At 44.3% G+C, this 25,364-nt stretch overlaps 1 protein-coding gene across 2 annotated transcripts in view; it reads right to left on the bottom strand.

Moving 5' to 3' along the window:
* The window catches only part of PDPR (pyruvate dehydrogenase phosphatase regulatory subunit), a 795,794-nt gene that overhangs the window by 548,674 nt on the left and 221,756 nt on the right, over positions 1-25,364 (bottom strand). For both annotated transcript variants that reach the window (XM_078670675.1, XM_078670676.1), the window contains exon 6: positions 13,979-14,100. In XM_078670675.1, coding sequence (XP_078526801.1) covers positions 13,979-14,100 — 122 coding nt within the window. The remainder of the gene's footprint in view (positions 1-13,978; positions 14,101-25,364) is intronic.

The following is a 25,364-nucleotide window of genomic DNA, read 5'->3' as shown; positions in this document are numbered from 1 at the left end:
AAAAGCAGATACAACCTCTCTGGGTCGGGGGTAAAGAGGGCCACGGGGTCCTGCTCTAATTAGGCGACCCTAAGGGAAAGTAACAAGGGCCTCGCAGCATGCTCCCGTGAGGCCAACGCTGTTAGGTTAGATGAACCTTTGATAAGGCGCTGGATCGGCGGGACACCTACCACTCACGCTCACGGCACCTGGTCATGAACATAGGGGAGAAGACGTCATCCCCCAGTAGTGCTCTCAGGAGTTTCTCCACGAATAGCTCCATTTTGCCAGTCTGAGTGGTCTCTGCCACCCCTGTGATGCGAATGTTGGAGCGCCTTGAGCGCGCCTCCAAATCCTCAGACTTGTCCTGAATGACCTGCAGAAGTCTGCCAAACTGTTTTCGATCTTTATCCCAGTCCGATTGCGCCTCCTCCGCCTCGGTCAGGCGTCTCTCCGCCATGTCGAGACGCTCCGCATGCTTGTCCACACGTTCCGACATGCGGTCCATGCGGTATGTCAGAGCATCGAGTTTAGTACCGATCGATGCCATGCTGTCTTGGAGTCCCTTTTCCATTGATACCAGCATTTCACGAATATCTGCGCACAGGGAGCTGTCTGGTGCAGCACTCCGCGGTGATGCCTCCCGGGCCGGCACGTCAGGTCCCTTAGCTCTGCGCTGGTCGAACGAAAGTTTAGCTTGTGTCCTGTCGCCCTTCCCCATGTTGTTCCCGCTGGACATCAATGTCTACAACTCCGCCAAACACAAGTCGAGGATAGGGTGAACCAGTGTCTCTAAGTTGGCCCTACACGGTCCTCCAGCACCAAGGAGCGGCTCGCTACACAGCAATAAAAAACACAAGATGGTGGCCTTGCGTGGGACAGGCGTGCAAACGCGGGCCCCGTTCAAATGTCTTACTGTGGCGCTACATCGAAGGCATCCCCTCTCCAACACACCGTTGGAGGGTCGCAGTGGTAGCTTGGGTTGCATGAGCTTCCTGCACCTCTCGTGCGTCATGCAGATCAGAGCCCCGGGGCGCTGCACATACGCTCCTCCGGGCCAAGGTCAGCACACTGCCGGCCTCCCGCAAATAATGTTGCCTCTTCCATGCACAGTTCCAGCTCGCAGGCACCGAGACCACCCACCGCCCAGTCAGAAGGCGGGAGTGCAACAGGCGGGCTTCCTCAAATGAATCCGGCAGCCGGCCGCCGTTCCGTGCGCCCAGTGCCGCCGTGGTCGGTAGCTGCGTGTAGGTCGCCCCTCCGCCTCAGTCCCGGTCTCCGTGGGTGCCGCACTTACTTCAGGAGGTCGGGCGCACCGGAGCGATGTGTCGTCTCGTTTTCGGCAGCAGTCCTGCGCCGCCGGCTCGTCCTCAGCCTCCCGTACCGCACGCAGCGCGACGCAGCCCGGGCGCCGCCGCAGGCCAGCCCGGGGATGTCGGCCTGGTCCGCCCCAGCGAACTCCTTGCACCAGCAACGCTCCAACAGCACTTTCTTCGGGAGGAAAAATATCGCTGCCTGCTCCGGAGATTAGAGGGGAAGTGCTCACCTACTTTTGGGGCTAGTAGGGCGCCTGAAGGATACTTTTGGCAGATTTTATTGGGGCTTAGGCGGGGAGCTTAGCGCTCACACGTCTATCATGGACGCCGCCAAGCTCCGCCCCCCCGGCTTGGTGTTTTTAGATGCTGAAAAAGCCTTTGATCGTGTGGCGTGGGCATTCCTATGGGCTATAATGGGTAAAATGGGGTTTGGACCCCAATTTTTGCTTGCCTTACAAATTATGTATAAACGACCAAGGGCCAAGATCTGTGTGATGAGGCAGGAGTCATCATTTGTTTATATTACTCAGGGCACACGGCAGGGATGCCCATGCTTGCCGCTATTATTCGCCATTTACATCGAGCCTTTGCTGCAAATGCTAGAAACTTCCCAGCGTATACAATCAATGGCTGTGGGTGATAATTATGTACGTGTCTTAGCTTACGCTGATGACATTGCGGTCGTTACATCTGATCCGGAACAAGCACTATGCGAAATTGAAAATATAACACAAGAATTTGTTAAAGTTTCTGGGTATAAATTGAATATCACTAAAACCCAGGTAGTGTGTACTGCCGGGCTATGCTCCAACGATTTACGTGTTACCCATGAGGCGAAGTACCTTGGAATTAAAATTAGGATGTCGCTCCAAGAGTTAGTAACTGTGAATTGGACTGATATATTACAATCAGCTAAGCGACAGTTGGAAAAGTTGGAATGTCTTCACTTAACGTTGGTGGGGCGACAAAATGTTTTAAAGATATGTATCTTACCTAGGGTATTCTATTATTTCCGGACTGTACCACTGGAGCCGTCACGTGTACAATTAACAAAACTGCAAACTATTACAGATAGGTTTTTATGGGGCTGGAAATCTCCTCGTCGGGCGTCTAAATTTATGACACTGCCGCTTTCAAGAGGTGGATGGGGAGTTCCGAATTTTGTTTTTTATTATTTAGCCTGCCTCCTTCAGAATATGAAAATCTTGGTGATTGGGGGCGAGACACCGGCATTTGAAAGCTCTAATATTTATTTAATGCTATTAGGATGTCAATCTAGACAAGTGCTGCTACGCTTTCTCGAACCAAGTTATTATGAAAGAACGAGATTTAAGACCGTATTAGCAGCATTTAAAGGGTGGAGGTGGGTACGTAAAATCATTTCTCTTAACCAAATTAATTTCTATACCCCCTGTGACTCAATAGAATTACTCCCTTCTATTTTTTGGGATAGCAAGATGCGGACTTGGGCGGATAAAGGCATTGTTTGGTTAGGCAGTATGTTTCATGCTGGCATCATGGTTACATTTGATGATTTAAAGGAAAAATATGCGATTCCTCAGAATGATTTTTTTTAATATTTACAGCTACGCGATTTTATTTTTAAGCATTGAAGTATTCTACCTACCGGCACTAATGTTTTTCTTGAAGTCTTGAACAAACCGGCCAAGATCGGGATTTTTATATGATAGTTTAAGTACGCAGCGCGATGATATTGATATACAAGAGGGGAAATGGATTATTAGACTTGGCATTCCTGACCAGTTTGTTCAAGCATCAATCGACATGGATGCAAAAATTACTTTGACTGCCAACCTACGTTCTCAACATTATAAAACTTTATTTAATTTATATCATACACCGGCTAAGATGATGAAGTGGGGCAATATGCATAATGGGAAATGTTATAGGTATCATGCCGATATGGCGGACATTGTGCACATATTTTTTGATTGTAGAGTCTTGAAACCATTTTTTGTATCTATTGCACAATTTCTGTCAAATATTTTAAATTTCGATGTGCTGATATCTAGAGAGATGATGATGTTTGGATTATGTAAAGATATGGATATTCTGCCATTGTACTATCAAAATCGGTATTTTTATATGGCTATGTCAGTCACCCGATTATGCATTGCCTCTCTGTGGTTGAAGCCTGATGCGCCTTCATATGAGATGTGGCGGGCAACGTTTTATAATGTATTCCATCTAGAATTTAATCTGTACTGCATCAAATCATTGAAAAAAAAACAACTGGGGATTAAAATTTGGCAGCCTATGATTGATCACCTAGAAAACGAATGCCCAGACTAGCTGGTAGTACTCATTGCTCATTTGTTAATGGAATCATTGTTCAATCATTTTTGTCTTTTCTTCTTTTTTTTTTTGGTTTGTTTATGCTATGATTACTTGCTTTTTCTGGTGTTCTATTGCACTTGCAGCACTTTATTTAATGAATTGATGACTATATGTTTTGTATTTGCTTGGATTATGCTATGAACTGAATGATAATAAATTTCTTTTTTAAAAGAAAAGAAATATGAAACAAGGTGAGGAGAGTGTTGTACAACTTGTGCTTTAATACATTGCCCACTTTACGTCCCTAAACTTCATATACTTTTAAGATTCAGCACCTCTTGCTCTCTCTAATGTGTTACCTAGGCTCAGGGAGGCACATTCAAGCAATCTCAGTGGTGTTTGATGGTTCTTTAGTGTGTCCGCATAAACCATTTGAGTCGGAGTTCAAATGTACCCAAGTCTCTTCTCTAAAGTACAAAAGCCTGAAATAGGCTCCCTACCTATCCAGTGTTTGAGGTCACATTCATAGCAGGTCATCGACCGACTGGGGTGTTACCCTGGTGAGTTTCTCCACTTCACTAGATGTGAAGGGGGATACCTTTAAGTTTGTGGAGCTAGTTGCTTCTGATGGTACTTTTTGGTCATCTTAGTTAGGCTGCAAAAATACGGCTGTTGTCTTCACAGACACCTTCTAGTAGTTTTGGGCTTGCTTTGGAGTGGGAGCTGATGCATACCTTGGCCATGTGCTCGGGTTTTGGTGCTGTCGCTTGCATCTGTATTTGCCTCTCTGCATCTCCCATTTTCACGTTGCATTCGCCTGGGTCAGAATCCACTGCTGTTTAGCCCAATCCCAAGCCACTTCCACCTCAGTGAAGAAAAATGATATTTTGTGTGGTTATAATCTTCGTTTTGGTGGGGCAGCGCATGCTGCATTTCAGGCTGATTCTATGCAGCTTGCTCTTCGCCCCCACAAAGCTGATTAAGTGAAGCTGGATCGGTCAAGCTATTATCTGGAAATATTAGGACCTTGTTGCTGTCTGTTTCGGGTTGCCCTGCCGTCCAGCCATCTGCAGAATATTGCACCGATCACTGAAATATAGTAATTTGGCAGCTGTTGGCCTAGTATACACAATGCAGGGGCCCACCTTATAGACACTCAATTATTTTAGACGTGACACATTAGGGTTCTTAATAATGTTTCCTTCCCTTATCTATATAAATTCAAGTATTCATATAGGTCACGGTGTCGTATTTAGAAAACACATACAACATGTCCACTACCATCTCTAATCCCCAGCTTTCCTCTACTGAAAAAAGTGTAAGGGAAGAGAGAGAGCACCTCACGGTAGAACCGCCGAACGGTTCTAAAATAATTGAGTGTCTATAAGGTGGGGCCCTGCATTGTGTATAATGGTTTGAGTGGGGGGCGGCATCTTCCTTCTTTCCCCCTTGACTCCCAGTAGATTGAAGCTGTTGGCTTAGGCCAAGGATGACTTGCCGGCCCAGGGTGGGCACTTCTAATTGATAAGAAGGACGACAATCCTTGAGGCGCTAGTCTAGAGGATCTCCAATTCTCCCAAAATGTGAACATGTCTTGACTTTCTATACCCTTAGGTGTGTCTACTATTCATGTGTCGCTGTGCCTAAAACACCTTCCAGCTTCCTTTGGTAACTTCCAAAAACCAGGCACGGTCTTTGAGTTCTTGGATTTCTTTTTGCATTTTCATTGTTTGCGGTGGAAGTGTTTGCATTGCAAAAAGTACCAAATCAACCACACCAATGTCTGTCATTTGCCACCAAGGGCTCCCTTATGATTGTGATTGGTTCCAGTACGGTGTCTAGCTTGACTGATTTTGCCTTTGCACTTGGACTAGGAGCCTGGTCATGCAGTTCATTATCCCTGGAATGCTCAAGTAGTTTTGGCGCACTACTGTGGGCAGTGGAGCTATTTCGTTCAAACCAGGCTTCCCCATTATTAAATCTAACTTGTTCACTCTGCGGAAGGAGAATTGGACTATTTTTGTGTGCTTCCTGCCTTTGTTCAACACATAGGTTGAAGCACAATCAAGATTCTGGTGTTGGGGCGTGGCTTAGGAGCCAAACATGGTGGACGCTTCTCCCTAGAGCTCCGCAGTTCGCTCCATCTATGGGCCAGAATCCTGTAACATCCTTGAACCCAGTCACTATTCTTGGGGGTCCCTTGCAGAGGTACCTGCTGTGACCCTACAAGCGAAGGTTGGAGGCAGCGAAGGGCCGGAAACTCTGCACCCGGTTCCCCGATCTGCAGCAGTCGTGCCTGAGAGCAAAGGCAGAAAAGTCGATTCCGCAGCTGCGGCGTGCCCTCCTCGCCAGGGAGGCAGCGACAGAGACGGCTCAGCCTGGTGCAGTCACACGATCACAGGTACCGAGGCGTCGCCGCAGCGGAGCAGCCACTTACGGACCAAGGTGAAGGGCAGAAGGCCGGAGTTGCTGCCACTGCACCACTGAGGCGCCCCTCCCCAACTCCTTCACTGCAGGCGCTGACGGGGCCTGCGCTGCGGGCCTGGCGACGCTCTGCCTAGGCCTCGGGTTATCGGCCCAGTACGCTGCCTGGCCGGGCCATCTGATGAGACTGCCTACCCGATTGGGAGCTGCGGGCCCCCGTTTGGAGTCGCCTGCCCGTGGTGACATCGTCGGGCCAAGACTGAGAGCGGCCTGCATCCAGCACGGGCCATCCGACAGAAGAAGCTGCTGCAGCAGTGTGGTGGCCGCCGGGGACCCTGTAGCGAGCCGGTGAGAGGCCTGTCCTGCATCCGGCTCATGAGGTGGGAGATCGGCCGGGAGGCCGGGGACCCTGGGACTGCCAGATTTGCGGCGCATAATGGTGGTTGGGCTGCACCATCAGTGCTTGGCCTCCTTCTTGCGCCGGTAGCCGCCCTGGGATGTCCGGGCTGCTCCAGTGACTGGCCCTGCAAATTTGTGGAGTCACCATAGAATAGATCCTGCGAGGTCACCAAGGGCCACCGTTTGCCGTGTCACGGCGGACGCCGGGGCGGTGCCCTGCTATTGAGTCCAGTGTGGGGCGCCTCCCATTGCTAGCAGCTACCGAACTTCACTGCTGCCCCTCGCACGGCCGTGGGGGAGGCCAACCTGGTAAGGACTTCCCCGGTAGGGTATCCCCGGTCGCCATGGTAAAGGATAGGCAGGGTGCGGCGGCCCCCAAGCAACATACAATGGACCGCTACTGGCGGCGATTAATCAATCGCAGACTGCTCTAGAGGCTCAGATTGGGGCCGGGGGCTCAGAGGTGTCGTTTCTCCGCCAAGATCTGCGAAAGGCTGTTAACCGCATCACAGAAGCGGAGACTAGGGTCTCCACTGTGTAAGACTCCGTATCCGCACTCCAGCAAAAGGTGGACAAACTGACCAAGCACTCGCAAGAGCTGGTGGTGCGGGTCGAGGATGCGGAAGGGCAGGCCCACCGCAACAATATATGCTTGTAGGGCTTCCCGGAGGGCTGCGAGGGGACATCTATGGACAACTTCATCTCGGGATGGTTCAGGGCGCTGCTGCCCCGAGAAGACATGTCTCCCTGCTTCGCGATTGAGAAGGCCTAGCGCACTTTGACCAAGAAACGGACACCCGGGGAGCGTCCGAGGCCAGTGATCGCCCGGCTCCTTAACTATGCTGACCAAGACGCTATTTTCCGTTACGCCCGGCTACATAAGGACAAAATGATCTTTGAGTCACATCCCATCATGGTTTTCCCCGATTATACTAAGCTGGTGTAGCAACAACGCCAGCCCTTTGTGGCGGCCAAGAGACGGCTACGTGAACTGAACTTATGCTACGCACTTCTGTTCCCGGCCCGGATGAAGGTGATGTACAATGCAAAAACATTTTTTTTCGATACCCCAGAAGAAGTCTTTGTGTGGACTGATGAGCGACGTGTTCTTAAACCGCACTCACCGCCCCGTTGGACTCGGACTCCTCCCAGGGCTCACATCGGAGTGGTCGCCAGGGAAGGGACGTGACCTCAAGACGCAACAGATCCCGCTCCAATTGGCGTGCCCAGGAGCAGACGGGCGCTGGGGACTGAGGTGCACTGGGGCATGTAGACACATCTTCTCCACTTCCACTTCCTGGGGCGGGTCATGATCTCTGACAGTGGCCGCATGCTATATTCCTTAGGTTTTTATGGGTTGGGATCTTTACTACCAGCCCTGGAGGGAACAGGACATGGAACGCCCTGAACGTTTTGGGTAATTTTGCGTGATGTTGGGTGGGGGGAACCATTGGAGGAACTGCTTGGGTCATCCTGTTGGGGGCCTGGGGAGGGATTCCACCGCAACAGATACTCCCATGTTCCTGGAAGTATGGGGGTGGGGGGATAGGGGGAAGATTTTGTGTGGTTTCCTTTTTTCATTCTATGTTTCGCACCATGCACACAACTCACTGCTCCGCCATGCACACACCAGTCGTCATTTTATACCCTGAAACCTAGGAATGGCCTACACAACAGGTAACTCTCCACCGGGAGAACTGAACATTCTCGCCTGGAATGTGAGAGTTCAAATCAACGCACTCTTGAATAGGTTTCTTAGGGGGGGTGCGGTTTGGGTGGCGCTTGCAAAATGTGTTCAATCTACTTACTGCGGCGGCTGACGTTCTGGCATATTATTGGGCTTCGCACCTTCTGGTGATAAACAAATGGTGGTTTGGCTCACGAGCGGACCTGGCTTATGCAGTGGAAAGACTCTTCATGGCGGAAACCCCGCTGCTCCACCTCCTGTATAGTTCCTAGTCTCTGGTGGAGCTTCCCCCGGCATGTAGGACAGTCATCCAGATTTAAAGGCGAATAGTCCGCCAAATGGGCTGGTGTGGCAAGCTGACCTTTGCCTTGCCTCTTTGGCAGGGCTCCCACCTCTGACAGGTTTCGACATCAGTAGGGTTCCGTGGGTGGGACGACATAGGGATCTCCATGTTGGGTGATATAATGCAGGGGTCCACGCTTAAGTCCTTCCAGAGGCTGCTGGAGGACTTCGACCTCCATAAAACACAGTTCCATAGATACCTGCAGCTCCGACACGCCATGTCCATTTAATAAGAAACCTCACAACTATTCCTGAGTTCCACCCGCTAGAAGGCCGGTTGCTCATAGGAGATCTTGGGGCCCACAACATTCGACAAATCTACCAAACAATCACTACACATTTCACAACCACTAAACACCGGACTCGGGCGGCGTGGGAGGCGGATATGCCCACTCTGACAGACGATGATTGGGCTGAGGCGTTGGCTAGCACCAGATACTCCGCTGTCTCCACCTGATACCGGCGGATCCAGTTTAAGTATCCTCATAGGATATGCTACACACACCTAAGCCTCTGTAGGATGGGGGCTATCCAGTCCCCCACATGCCTCCGCTGCGATTCAGATGAGGGGTCATTTTCCCACACTGTGTGGAGTTGCGGGGTACTGCAACACTTCTGGTCTGGCGTTCGGTCCTGTTTGGGGCGGGTATTAGCATGGAACATTCGAGCAGACCCTAGGCGGATTCTCCTACACAGCACTGAAGACATCTGGGGTAACAGATATAAACACCACCTATTCTTCTTAGGTATCACACTAGCTAAGCATGACATTGCACAGCACTGGAAGGCTACATCCCAACCCAGTATAGGTAATTGGGAAAAAAGCAATGGATAGGTGCCTGTCAGCTGAAGTTGCGCTATTTCAGGCACAAGGCTGTCCACAAAAGCTCGGGAAGATATGGGCAGGCTGGGCCAAATACCGAGGCATTGACTTGTCCCTCTTGGAGCCGCCGGTATCCCGGGACCCAATTGACAGGCTAGTGATAAGCAACTCACTGGTTTAGTGTAATGGTGTTGTGCAAGGGTAGAAGTGCAATTTTGCATTATGTTTGTATCACGATTTATGTAAGGTGTGTAGCGCGTGGTTGGGGGGAGGGGGTTTCCGGTCTGATGTTCTGCAGAACTTCATAGGGGATGGTATATGGTGCCTAGAAATCTTACAGTATGCCTTATACCCGTTTGATACTTGCCGGGCTTTGCCCATTTGGCACTTTGGAAAATCAATCAAATTTGTTGTTAAAAAAAAGATTCTGGTGTGGTTGTGCTGTTGGCCCACTTACATCCTAGGTATATCAACATCTCGTGTGGGGGTGGAGGCACAAGCAGCTAAACGTCAGTGGCAGTCTCCAAGATAATCACTTCAATGCAAAACTCAACACAGCCCAATGAGCCAGGGTTGTTGCTCTTCTAAATGTTTAATACTTTGCAAGTACTTGACTGTCCCACTTTCTGTTATGCCCACTGGTCATCAGTTACACTACTGGCACATGTGCTAGGTGAACATGCTGCTCCAGGTGCTATTTAGGGTCCTGTATCCCAGACCACTGTACTGGTGCCTCCTGCCTGCCACCACACAAAAGGAGTTGAAGGGAAGGAGAGGCCAGCGTTTTTATGAGGGGCCACATTGGGGTGCATTCTCAAAAGGCTGACGGACTGCCTCACTTGCTGTTTGTATAGGGGTGCTTCATGGGCCCACAGGGCCCCTTACTTCAGTTTGTGGCCTTCAGCTACATCAACAGTCAACCTGTGATCACCGGTCTATGCACTCCATCAGGCAGACGCCTCTTGATGCTCAGGAGGGGTGAAGGTAGAAGAGGATGGTTTAGTATTTTAGTATGGGACAACCATGCGTGCACTGTGACCCATCCAGCTGCTGCTGTTTCTCACCTCCTCAGCCTTTCCACCTTTGTTCTTCCACAATACCCGAGCAGCCTTGTCTGGGGATATGCAACGTCGTCTCATCCAAATTCCTTGCCTTCCATCGGAGTCAGTCACTTCTCTATAACCAGCCTGCTCCAGTCTCCCACATTCTTGTAGGAAGCCAAGCTTCTCTAGTCTGCCCATCCCAGATAAAGTGTTACTGTGCATTGCCTGCTGCTTCAGTCAGCGCTGGTCAGATTCCATGGAATTCAGGGCTCAAGCTTGAACCTGTGCTGCCTTACTCCTTGGTTCTTCCAGAATGCACTTGCAGCCCCCTCAGGGAATCCAGGAGTCCACTGAAGCCCGAGCCTGTGCTACCTTTAAGGATGCCTATACTTGCAGGATGATGGAGTACTTGTGGGGTGCCAGATGAACAGGTCAGTTAGAATATTCCCGCCATCATGGCTGTCTAACCCGTATGTTAAAAGCAACCTCTGGACATTTTGCCTTCTGCTTTTTGTTTCTAGAGATTTGAAGGATTGTAGCAGTGTGGAGAGGATGTATTTAAGGATTTTGTTTCAGAAGTGTTTAAAGCCCACGTTATAATACGCTGTCATATATTAGTGCTCTTATAGCGTTTCCCACACCCCTTGAGAGTATAAAGGTTCTTAAATTGAACATTGCACGTAACTGGCAACTGTGAGGTAATCTAAATATGTGGATTACATCCGTTTGAGGGCAACAATTTACTGAATTTTGAATTCATCATGTTTAAAGTGAGGAAGTTGAAAGGCTGTAGTAGAAAAATTCTGAAAACAATAGCTGAACAGCTTTTCGCCATATGTAGAAAGACCATCAAATACAGCTATGTACGATACAGCTTTCAATTTTGATGGACATTCGCTGAGTAGTTACGCAGGTAGTGACAAAAAGTTCCTTTAGAGTTCAAGGGAAATGTTATATTTCAGGGCCACCTATGATCTTTCCCACTACCTTAATCAATGTTCTTAAAGCTTTGCAGAAAGAAATCAGTGGTACAAACACAGGTTTTGGAAATTTGGTGCAGCAGGGGTAAAGTTAGTGGTGATCCTAAATTGAAGGTCTGTTTAGGTTTATATCTAGCCCCAGGAAATAAGTTAGCTACAAAAGAGGTTTGTTTGTTTGAAACGATACTGAAAAGTAGTTCATAGCCATAAAGATAAATGAGAATCTTTAGCTTATTTCATAGTTTTGTTCCCAGCCCTCTAAACCTCATTAGAACACGGTCACAAAATTAGATCCTGGGTTGTCTCTTGTCACTTGCCCATTCTTTGTTCTCCTGCACCTAATTCACCTCAGACTGCCGTAGATCATTAGGGGCATCCTACGCTAGAATATGGGAATACACCAACTGGTTCACCTATGTCACGGTAAGTCTCTTTAAAGCTATCCTCCTCTCTACAACCAGGTAAATTACCAATTCTAGAAAATTTGGCAGACTAATTCCATTCTGACCTCACTCAAATAGCGAACACTTAGATCTCATTCTACCCCTTAAGACAGCATGCCTCACCAGAAGGCTAACCATTACACAACAATGGGGAACACAGTAGGTCATAGGACCTGGGTATAGTTTGATACACAACACAGAAGATTCCAATGGAAAAAATGTAAACTATTTATTTTTATGCCCTACAGTTATGCATGCTGTTTCACTACATTTGTATTCTGCACTTAAAGACTGGTTCGGAAGCCTACCCTATTGTGACATCACAAGTGAGCTCAATGCCACACTTCAGCTCCCATCCTCCAGGCTTAAGGATGTTTGGCAGCCCCTCTGCAATTATTTATTATCAGTGACAAATTCTACTCAACCAAGTAGGAACAACTCAACTCAGACCATCATCCCTGCAGACTCACCAAGACCCCCCCCCCCCAAAGCATGATCCTTTTGCCCTGCCCAACCACACATTCGCTTCAAACATCCCCCCCATCCCTTCCTTGGTTCCACGACGCCCAGAAATGTCGTGAAGCATGAGACAAATACCAAGACAGTCAAACTCACAGTGCCATAATTGGGAAGACATAGTCCGATGATACAGCGCATTGTTATTGAAGTGGATTGTTTACTAAAAAAATCGAATCAGACATCTGAGATCGCCTTCAGAGCATGTATTATTTTCTCAATTGCCTTCTATCTGTCTTCGGTACACCACTGCAGCTGGTGGGGTCATTTTTCGTTTGATACAGACCAAGCTGCTGTATTTGACATTGTACTTTCACTGTTCTGGAAAACTGTCATGATGTAATATGTGTTTGTACTATGCACTAGTGTAAAAATGAAATGACAAAAAAAATTATTTGAATGTTAAGCTATTTTTCCGTTCCTGCACTAAGTTCAATGTTGGAAAGCACTCCGTTACCTCTTAGGGTTTTACTACTCTATAACAAAAAATGAATAAATAAATAACAAATACTGAACTGCATGAAATGTAGTCTTAGAGGACAGGATATCCTCAAATTACTTATAGGGTAAGTTCCACCCAACATGTTCATTTGGCAAAGAAAAATCTCACAATTATTCTGCCATTTTATTTGTTTCCAGTGTAACTTCAGCAACTTTTTCCAACTTCAACAGCTGATAGTTAACAACTGTAAGCCACCATCTTTATCTGGCCTTTCTATTCTCAGATGCATTTCAAGTAGAGGAGAGTTACATGTTGCTGAGTTGCTTTATGTGGAGCACTCATGCCACTGATTCATTATTGGTAGCCTTCAACAGCATAGGTCACATAATATTCCTCAACATAAAAAAAAAACAGGATTGAGTAGCTCTGATTTAAGCAGGACGATTTCATATGCATTTGCCAGGCACAAGGAGTTATCATAAGCAAACATTAGCCTGCCACCAAGTTGCAGAGTTCTCAAATCCCCAGCCCTTTCATCTCAATGTGTCGATGCCAGCATACCCCAAACTTGAAAGCCAGCTTACATTTGAGGTTTCTTTCTCATGAAGTATGAAAAGGACATCTAACTCTCTGTAAAAGTGTAGGGCACTAACACAAAAGCTGAGAAATATAACAATTAAGATACTGTGTCCCTAAATTGGCCATTATTGAACAACTCTAATACAAGATTACTAATAGGACCTGCAGCTGTCTAATCCATTGTCAAGATAATCCCTCAGCAGCACTGCCTCACAATAGCCTCCTATCTTCAGCTCAAACAGCACAAAACAGGTCAAGGCGCTTGCTATACTCTTTTACCTTTCTCACTTCTTCAGACCCCAGACTACAGGTACAAAAAAGATGTCAGCCTCCTAAGCAAGAACAAACATCACCTCTCTTCAGAGAATAGCAACAAAGATATAATGAGAAAGATTCAAAATGATTCTAATAGCTTTAGCATGAACCCAAGATGAATGGTACATACATCTACTACTCATTATGGCCTAGATCCTTCACAAGCTCAGAATTCAGCTACTTCGACTGACTTAAAGAAACACTGCAACAACAAAAGGTACGGCCAGGAACAGTGACAGATGCTATCAGTGTTCTTGGAGATAGATAAGAGGCTCAAGTGGTGGCAGGCCAGTATGACAGGGAGGAAATTACCTGCAGATATCTCGCAGTCAGAAGGATGTTAAAAAATTCAGTCTTATTGGTCTTAGTGAGCAAGTTAATATTTCACTCACCTGGCCGGCACAGTTGACAAAGTATTCACAATCCAAATGACCTCGGTCTGTCTCGACACCAGTGACGTGGCCTTTTTCCACAAGAACATGGTTGACACTCGTTCGCTCATGGATTTGAACACCTGCAAAGACACATATCAAGGACGATTAGATGCAAGAAAAGCAAAGATTTCACATGTCTCAAGTATGCTGGTTATCTATTTTTTTAATGTTGTTGATGTTGTTGATGTTGTTTTATTTGCACAGCAGCAATTCTGAGCCCAAAATTAAAGGGAATATAAACATCTCTAGTAAAAATCAAAAAGGTATTTAATGTCAGATGAGAGGTACCAAACTTCGTTGCAATCAGAAAGGAATGTTTTACATAGTCTAGGGTTATTCGGAAAATGTAGTTATCTCTCTTTATGGACATTTGATATTTCTGTCGCAGACAACCAAACCAGAAGCAAGCTAGGACATCATGATTATAAAGTAGCGCGTACCAGCACAACTCTTCCCAAATACTGTTCGAACTGGCATTAAACTTTAAAAATTCCTTCAATATCGGACAATGATTTTACTTATTTGTTGGTTGCTTATAACCTGATCACACAGAAATCCAAGTTGCAGGGAGAAAAGGGAAGGGAAGAGATAGAGCAGACGGTGAAGAAGGTAAGGAGAAACGGTAAGAAGGACAGAATGAAGGCTCTTAGGATAGTAAAATTCTCCAGAAACTGGGGCAGGAACTAATGATGAAATCCTGGAAAGCTAAGGTTTCAGAACTGGGTGAAAAGTGATATAGTGATTCTCATCATATGTCACAGGGCAGATGAGAGTTCTGCAGGTTTGGCTACCAAAGCAAAGGTTTGGCCTCCAGGTCTTTTCTGTTGGATGCTAGTGGCAACAAAGAGCGGGAAAGTGGAGGTGTTGTAATTTCTGGTTGGCTGATATCCTTTGAAAGAAGTGGTAGGGTTTTGTTCCATAGATTTTACCCACTGAAAGCCACAGAGACGTCATCGAACTCTATATCCCTAGTATGTGGCGGCTAATGGGGGTGTTCCAGACCGAGAACGGTATTCTACTGCGGTCCAGATTTCAGGATCCCCTTGACTACCTTGTACTGAATAGCTTACAACATTAATGTGAAGACTTAGGGGAGACTCTGTGGAGGGCGGGAGCAAAGTCAACCATGGAAAGGATGCAGGCTCAGTGAAGACGTGCAGTCTGTGAAGGGTAAGAAGGGGTGAGATGAGAACTCCGGGCTTTCACAAACTGGTTTATCACTTTATTCAATGGCACATGTAATTAATTTTGACCCTAAGTTTCAATAACTAATTTATTGGAGAAGAAATGGGTCTGAGATTGGCAGTAGCATTGAATGGCAGTTTTGCTAAGTGAATTGTAACCAGGAGTAGGAGTTTGGCATTCTCACCATTTCAGCCAAGCTTGATGTAGTTCAAAGAACACTCTACGTGCTTTAACAGGTTTAGACTGGGTAAAAAATGTTCAAAGACTACTTTCATCTTGTATAGTTGCTTGAGAAGTTCTGACAGCTAGCCAATATAAGTGTGTAATTTGATCTCTAAATTGAATTCCTAGATAACCTCAGCAGTAGACACAGTCTATGAAAGTCAGGGGGTACAAGAGACAACCCTAATGGCACTCTGCAGCCCAGAGCATGGGTAGAAGAAGAAAAGGTGCTACGCTCAACCTTAGCAATGACTGGAGAGGAATGACTAAACAGTTGAGGGATGAAGAAACACAACAAACAGTTCAAAGTAAAAAAAAAAGGGAGACTCTTGTGCTCCACAAACTTGTAAGTAGTTGACTGGATGAGTAGGAAGAAAGAGATTGGTGAGCTTTCCAGCACACATTTCTTAAGATCTGGTAGGCTGATTCAATTTTATGCATGGGCCTGAACTTTGATGAGTGACATGGGGGAAGGATGTGATCACTGCAGCGCATGAGCTCTGTCAAAAAGAACACATTGAGTAATCTCCTTTGATCAAATGCATAAAGTATGCTTTTTTGATCGTGTAATACGATGCTGAAGCCCAGATCTTGAGTAAAATAGGCAAGTCTGTCAGTCAAGCAATTCTTTAGACTTTTTAAGGCCCTCCTGATGACAAAGTCTCTGTTGAACCATTTAAGAAGGGAGCAAGAGGGAAGTTTCACGGGCTTTGTTAATTTCTCTCATAAGTGAGCCCAGTATTGCGGCTGTAAAAGATCATAGGTGTATGCTTCAAATAAATTGAAGGCTCTGACAGATCCTTCAGTAGTGATACTGTCTGTAGCTGAAACTTATGTAGTGATGATTTTTCAGTTTTGAGGAAAAGGACACTGATATGGTTATTGTAATGAGAGGCGAGGATGGTCCAACCAGGAAAGGCCTAGCAGGCCACCCTTTGAGAGCCTAGGGTCAATGGAGTGGATTGTTGAGACTCCAGCAACATAGAAAAATTACATCAAATGAATTATGACTTTCAGACTCCATTCAGAGGGCTACTGGGACCCAGCTAATGTGGGTGAGGTTGTCTGCACTTGTGTCCTTTGGTCTGTCCTTCTATGGCTCTGCAAAGTGGACCAATTACAACCATTTCCAAACTTGACCGTCAGGGTAGCAAAGGGAAAGAAGTCTTTTTATGGTCATAGTGTGGGAGGGCACACGCTCAGGACCAACAATCATCCAGAAGACACAGTAACTTCCATGTCCAGCCCAGTGCTTGTCTTTATAGAAAGGAAAGTATTTTTTAACCCTGTAGCAATACGCAACACTACAGAACTAAATTCAGCATACCTGGTAGTGATCCTGGTCACCACATTCTTTTGCAGGTCTTCAGCATCCCATTATGCCCTCTGTGCTACCTAGGGGTGACTCTAAACGAATCTCCTGAGTGCCAAAATATAATTATTAATCAATCCAAAAGTCCAGTATGATCAAAGGCTCTTAAATTTCCACATCTTCATATGGATCCAGCAGTCAAGTATAATTCTTGTAGTCAACACGTGTTTTGTTTTATTAGTGAGTTCACCATCGATTTCATCAGGGCTACCAAGTCACCTTTGGGCACGAGGGCACAATCAAAAAGATAAAATAAAGTGTGCACCGAAATTAGTATACGATGTGAAAATTCTGCCTGATTCAACAATACTTAAGAACAAGAGAGAGAGCAAGGGATGCTTTTTTCACTGAGTGTGAAAGCGAGATTACTCCTATTCCCTGAAAGGAACTAAGTACAACAAAAGAAGGAGTATCCCCTCCTGAGGTTTCAAGAAATCTCACTTGAGGGCGTACTTTCTGGCAAAAAGGGAAAATTCAGCCTTTTGTATAAAACCCCTCACTCACCCACCTAGGGGTGACATGCTTCATCATCGGGGTCCACCCTGGTGACCTAGCGTCACCAGGATGTGCTTCAACACCTGGACTACAGTGGAGCGGGTTGTGACTGTGGGTGCAAAAATTTTTTAAAAATTGTCCTGGTTTAACTCAAAATATTATTTTTATTTTAGAGCAACTGAACAATAGTTAAAAATAGTTAAAAATTCAAGGGCGAGACCCTGGTAGGTGAGTTACGGCCAAGGAGTCTCTATATGTGTTGGCCGAGCAGAGACCGGTAGATGTAGGTGATTGGCCTTTCTTTCCGCCTGCAAACTAATATGTTCTGACGGCGTGAAATACCTACCCTCTGCCCGTTGAAGCACGCTAAAGCTTAATACTAAGTCTCCTTTTCATTTTTGCAGCTCACATATTTTGCCTGAGCTTTCACACCTTTGGCCATTTTAGCCACTAGGTACACAGGGGCACAGGACAGGGTGTGCCTTCTAGGGGGCACATACCTTCCGTCCACCTGTTTTTGGTCCTGAAGAATACCGGGCAATTGCCCTATTGGTAGAAACATGTCGACCAACGCACACCAACACATATAGAGACTCCTTGGCCGTAACTCACCTACCAGGGTCTCGCCCTTGAATTTTTAACTATTGTTCAGTTGCTCTAAAATAAAAATTATATTTTGAGTTAAACCAGGACAATTTTTAACATTTTTTTGCACCCACAGTCACAACCCGCTCCACTGTAGTCCAGGTGTTGAAGCACATCCTGGTGACGCTAGGTCACCAGGGTGGACCCCGATGATGAAGCATGTCACCCCTAGGTGGGTGAGTGAGGGGTTTTATACAAAAGGCTGAATTTTCCCTTTTTGCCAGAAAGTACGCCCTCAAGTGAGATTTCTTGAAACCTCAGGAGGGGATACTCCTTTTGTTGTACTTTGATTCAACAATACAACACTTTGAAGAAACCCATGCATCTGAAATGGAACCCCAAAGGTCAGAAACCAGAATTAAATTGCGTGTAGTAGTCAAAACAAACATAAAAACCAAAGCTATATAGTAAAAAGAGCTGTCTCAGTTATAACTCGTATCCAAAATATTTACATTATTTAGGTACATTGACGACAAGTCTACAACATATGGTGTGTTCGGCAGTCTAATCTGAAACAATGAAACAAATCTTATTCAAGTTATGGTTCAAGCAGTACATACCCATGATCCTGCTATTTCCCTATTCACACATCTCACCTAGTAAGTTCTGTAGCACTATTTAAAGCATATATATTGAAGTGCACAAAAAAGTGATCATTTGCAAAGTAAAATTAGACAATAATACCAATAACCACTATTTATGCGAGAAACTATCCTATACAAAAGTAAAACTACAAACATTGGCAGTGACTAGTAAAATCTTTTATCAAACGTATCGCATAGTATAAGTACGGTCAAACCAATATTCCATTATCAAAATGTACCACTCAGCAACCAGCAAGTAGAGATATGCCCTTCAGCTATTTCAAACGTTCATAATAATCTGTACATCTGCTATCACTATTTATGTGCAATATTACCCTACACAAAATTATACTTATTAACAGTGATCAGAAAAGTACACTATATAAAGATATGCACTTCAGCTAACATTATTTATACGGGATATTATCCTACACAATATATAAAAATTAGCGGTAACCCCTGAATTATAATATCCTATATAAAACTTCTCACGTTGTGTGTATATAATCAAATAAATACCATCTATCGAAACGTATCAATCTAAAACCGGCAGGCTGTTTTCCCAAAGTTCTTAAAGATATGCACTTCAGCTCTTGTATCTACCACTATTGATTTACTATGCGTGAAGCAAAATGTACCCATATCCAAATAAATCAAACCACTCAGTTACAATAAAAGTATATTTAGTAGACTTACTCTATCCATAGACCAGTATAGTCAGAACTGTAACTTTATTCTTCCAGAATAAGCTGAGAGTACTCCAACAGTCGTGTTTGTTCGGCATGTACAACAGACGCCATCTTAGAATGACTATTTGTATCCTATAGTAGCGTTAGAAAAATGATTTCGCCCAAGCCTAATCTGCAAATACAACATGTATTCATGGCTGCTATTTAGTAACATCTAAATCAGTACCGATGTTACCATTCATATAATCTCCAATACCAAAATACTCAAATTCGCATTGCTAGTAGATCATAAGTATATCCACCCTCACAAACTAATGATTACAAATTGGGCTAATCCAAACACATTAAAAAAGTAACCAGAGACCACAATATAGAAATTCCATGTTAGACACTATCTTAGAATGTCTATTTGTATCCTATAGTAGCATCAGAAGACGGACTTCGCTCAAATTAAGTCACCACATACAATGTGTATCCGTGGCATTAATTTTGTTAAATCTAAATACGTACCATATTACCGTTCTCATTATCTCCAATATCAAAACACACAATTTTGCATTGCTAATATATCTTGTATCTTACATTAGCATTAGAAGATGGACTTCGCCCAAACTAAATCATCAAATAAAATGTATATCCGAGGCGTCCATTTTGTGACATCTAAATCCGTCACCATATTACTGTTTTTATCTCTAAAACCAAAACACACAATTTCACATTGCTAATATATTTTCAGTATATCCACCCCTACAAACGAATGATCACAAATTACATTAATCCAAACACATTGCAAAAGTAATCAGAGTCCACAATATAGAAATTCCGCATGTTAGGCGTAGTGCACCTACCACCACATATAGTCCTCAAACCATATGGCGGCCAAGGAAATATTACTAGCTCTGTAATGATTTAACATAGACTATTTAAATGCGCACCAACAAAAGCCCATATTTTGGGTAGAAGATGTCACAAAGGACAATACAGTAGCTATCCACTCTAGATCAATAGAATTCAAAATTAGGCAAGTAAAGGAGGGCGTATATATACCAAGCCCATGTTTAAAATAAAACAAATGATAGATGATGGTAATTAATAGCCAACTCACATGCTCATGATAAACGGCTCAGAGAAATAAAATTAAGGATAGAAATAGACTGAAACAGAGTCAAATGGTCCACATTGCCACTGATAAAGCCACATAAAGAGCAGAATAAGCTGGCCTAGGAGAATCTATGTACTCAGAAAATATTGCATTAAATGATCAATGTTTAATCCATCTTCCATTGCATGTAATTGCATAATCTATCGGGGTTCACATTGTCATAACCTCAGTTCCCTATTTCCTCCTCTAGCATCACTTTGTACAACATCGATACCATGGAACCTAAAGCTCATATGTGTATTCTAAGCCTTACAATCTTTAACATGCAATGCTATAGGGTACCTGACGTCATCTTGTTTAATTACTCTGAAATGCTCAGAAATCCTCTCTTGTCGGGGCCTAATTGTGCTTCCTACATATATTTGTTCACACTTACATATGATTACATAGACAAAACACGTGTTGGCTACAAGAATGTAATTGACAGATGCATGTGAAGATACGGAAAGTAAAGAGCCTTTGATTATACTAGACTTTTGGACTTCAAATAATTATATTTTGGTGCTCAGGAGATTCACATATTATTGCTGTAAGCTTTGTTTCCCTTTTGGAATCTAAGGTGGGTATTTCATCTCCTTGGAGAACCTCCATATATGTATCTTTCATTTACACAATAAGGCACACACTTACTTGTGCAAAGATTTGTCTAGCCACCCTGTTCATTATAAATAGACTCTAGACTAACTTGCCCACCGGAAAGTTTGGCAAAAGCATGAAGAAGGCTCGGATGCAGATTAATGGTGCCACACAAGTCAAATGCAAAATATGTTTATTCATTTGCTGGCGTTTTAACCTGGTGGTGCAGCAGGCAGGAATTCAGTTTTTATTTCCTATGCTCGACTAACACAAACTCAGCAGGGCGGGTCAATCACAGATGGAGGCCTGTGACGCTCAGATGCAGTCACCTGGAGCCCTTTGAGTTGACAGAGTGACCAGCATCTGCCTCACATATGACCACCTGAACTGATCTACTGTCACATGGGGATCTTAGTACTTCCAGTGGATGAGACTCAGGCAGTTCCAATAGGGGCTACTAGGAGTACCACAGCATTTGTAGGCCCGATCGGGCCTGGTGAACCTCACAGCACAGTAGAGTGCCCAGGAAACCATCTTCAGCATGGGTCACTCCTGGCTTCGCTCTCCAATCATCTGCTTATTTTGGGTGTCCCTTCGACTAGGAATATTTTGGGTTTCTGCCCATGGACAGTATCTCATTCTAGAGGGACAAGCAAACCCCGTCCCTCTCTCATCAGACAGAAATGTATGTAGGCACTAGGCAAACTCTCAGATCCGCCAAGAGAAAGGTGATGTCCCTTTTCCACCGGGAGATAGGCTGTCAGACAGACACCAATGCTGGTCACACAGCAGTCATTTGAATACTATTTGATGCACTCCAATTAATGGTCATGAAGAACGTTGATCTGGAATAAAGTGGGGTAGTTTCGGTCTCACTTTTATACAACTTTTCTAGACAGAGGATGTGGATCCACTGTCTCAAAGAGAAGAACCAGTTGGACAAGTTACTTACCTTCGATAATGCCTTATCTGGTAGAGATATGATCTAGCCGCAGGTTCCGGATCTAGCCTGATGCCACGAAGTACAAAGGTCTAGATGTCTTTATCAGATTGAAGGTGTCCTCATCAGGCTGCTCTCCATAGGCAGCCTTTGAGGAAAGTGATTCTCCTCACAGTAGGTAGCACAGGGACGATTTCAAAACTCAAGCACCCTCACCTAAACACAATGAAGTGGGAGGTTCCTGCACCTGGCTGCCATAAGTCTTTCTAAAGCAGTAATCAGCAAAAAACAAGAGAATGCCTGAGCCAGAAACTTCCTCACCTTGAACAAGAGACTCTGCAGTCTCACCCCTTCAACCTTCTCAACTACCAAATAGCACGGCTCAGGAAAAACTCATCAGCAGCCACTTGCAAACAAAGTCTACATGGAATTTCTAAAGGTGCGTTTGTCTCCATCCACCTCACTGCAGTGTCTGGATCTGAACCATCCAGCCAAAGGAATGCAGGCAATAAACTTGCACTGACTGGGGAAGCTGTCCACATCCTCTTACCCGTGCAATTTTAAACTAGGGGCAACAAAAATGGATTCAACTGGTGTCCGTTCTCAAACTCATGCATTACCGCAGCTGACCTACTCACACATGCAGTCTAGATACACTCAGTATGTCATCGCAAGGTTCTGGGCATTCACATAGATTAACTTTACACACAAGCAAGCCCGTGAGCCACTAACTCTGGAAAAAAAGACTGGACTCGTCCCGCTATCAATCTCAAAACACAGTATGCTGCCGCCACCACTTTATGTGCTACACCCAGGACAAGGACAGTAGTCCTCTGTCAACTATAGGATACACTGCATGCACCCATCCAGGCCACAGGACAGGTCCTGGACCTCACATAGCTGGGGACAGACCTAGGCCTCTACACACACTCTAGATTAGCGTGACACCAAGGCCAAAATAAAAGTTATGGCACCAGATAAACATGCACTCGGGCACTTAGGTGAGATGAACACATCCATGTATGCAGAGACTTTCCTGCAACAACACATGCTCCTCCCAGATTAGACTAATCGGATTCTTATTCCACCACTGGAGAAGTCCAGTTGTTGGATCGGCAAAACCGGCAGAAAAGTCTATCCACATTCCCATGATTCTTTCTGGTTGTGTGCTCCACTGTCAAATCTAGAACTTGTAAAAATATAGATGAAACTGGCAACTTGGGATCCTCACCCATCATCGCCATTAACGACATGAGTAGTTTACAATCGGTCTGGACCAAAAAACTGGTACTAAAAGATAAGGCTAACCTTTTCAAAGCCCACTCTATAGCAAAGCATTCTTTTCAATGTCCATCCAGTTCTGTTCCCTACAAAGCAGCCTGCAGCTGATGAAGGCCACTGGATGATCTCTACTCTTCTCATCAAGCTGAGCCAGAACTACTCCTAACTCAAACTCCTTTATCGGAAGTCTCAGTCTGTCATCTGTCAATGGAGGGCTAACCATAGCCACATGCCTTCAACACAGGACATTAGCTATGGGCACCCGGATGACAACAACATTATTCTAATATCTAGTGAGACCTAAGAAAACTCATCTAGATCTGAGTGGTAGGAACTTCCCACTCCAATACAGACTGGATCTTGGCATATAACGGGCGGATCATCCAATTTTACACAAGATGCATAAGGTAGATGGCAGAGAACCACCCTATCTGGCACTTGGGTGCCTTGATGATCAGTTTAGCTCCCTGTATCCTGACCAACACTTGTTCTAGGTGTTTCGGGAGGTACTGCCACAAACTTTTAAACAGGGCAATATCTTCATGGTAGGCCACGCAAAACTCATCCAACCCATAGAGAATATTGTTCTCCAGGTGCTTTAGACCAAAAGGTATTCCTAAACTAAAATAGTCTATCTATTGTCAGTTTGGATACATACAACTCCATCAATAACACACACAAACTGTGTGTGTGTATATAGATATATAGATATATAGATATATATATATATATAGTTAGGAATTAGCATTTAAAAAACCTTTGAAATTCACTCAATAAACTATAAGTTTTAGGGGTGTTATAGTTAGCTGGACATTTCACTCCTACAAAACCATTGAAATTGCTCCTATATAGTTAGTTGGACTAACTATATTTCGCGCACCCGCAATCCACTGCTGATGATGTCACATATTACATCATTCATGACATGGTCAGTGACATCACTGATGACATCTCAAATGACATCACTGATGACATCACTGATTACATCATCCAGTGAATGTGGTTTGCTTCGTTATTTAAATATGAATTATATATAGCAATTTGCATTGAAGAATGAGTGGATATATAAAAATAAATATTTGGATGGAGGATTTAGTAGCAATGTAATTGTCTGTTTACTTTAACAATGTATAGTGTCTCACTAAATATAGTGGATAGTGACTAAACTGTGTGAATATCTGTATCACTTTGTCAGTTGTTGTGTAAACTGGTTCTCCAGTTGGTTACTAGCTATGTGAAAGTCTATATTAGTTATTAATTAGTTAACTGAGTATTTGTATTGGAGAGTGAATGTGTGTGTGGTTCGGTGGGGGGGGTGTGAGTGCCCAAAGATGTGTGAATAGTTGATTCAGTAGATATATGAAGTTAAAACTACATATTATAATAGTTGTTTGGGTGAGTGAATATCTTTATGGGAGTGGTGATGAGAAAATATATTTCTCTTTGGTGCATGTCCAACAAAGTAGAAAAATAAAAGGCAGTGTATATGTCAGTTTTTGTACATAAATAAGTATTCATAATACTCAATGATTCTGTAAGTGACTATATGGATGACTGTATACTTGTAATAATGATTTTATAATACAGTAAGTATGACTTACTATGTAAATGAATAGATGAAGTGGTGTTTGTATAAGTGTGTAGCTAAGTAAGTATGTAAGTATGATCCATTGTTTGCATAAGTGAGTAGGATAACTTCATATTTTAATAGGTTGTGTGCTGGTGTGTAATGACGATATAGGTGTATAAGTATTTTTGATAGTGTTCTATTTTTCATTGACAGCATGTATGATTGAATCTACAGGTAAGTGATTAGATGTGTGTATACATCTAGGAATCACTGAGTGGGTTTTTAGATACTAGTATTGCAGTGTCAATGGATTCAAATATGATACTCTGTATTTTACAAAGAGTGATGAAAGATTTTACTAGTGTATGAAAAGGTGTATGTGATTGTCACGTGGATGATGTCATCAGTGATGTCATTTGAGATGTCATCAGTGATGTCACTGACATTGTCATGAATGATGTAATATGTGACATCATCAGCAGTGGATTGCGGGTGCGCGAAATATAGTTAGTCCAACTAACTATATAGGAGCAATTTCAATGGTTTTGCATGAGTGAAATGTCCAGCTAACTATAACACCCCTAAAACTTATAGTTTATTGAGTGAATTTCAAAGGTTTTTTA

This window comes from Lissotriton helveticus, chromosome 12 (assembly GCF_964261635.1).
Source record: "Lissotriton helveticus chromosome 12, aLisHel1.1, whole genome shotgun sequence".
Lineage (NCBI taxonomy): Eukaryota > Metazoa > Chordata > Amphibia > Caudata > Salamandridae > Lissotriton > Lissotriton helveticus.
The sequence above is the reverse complement of the archived record's forward strand: the minus strand, read 5'-3'. Positions and strand labels throughout refer to the sequence as shown.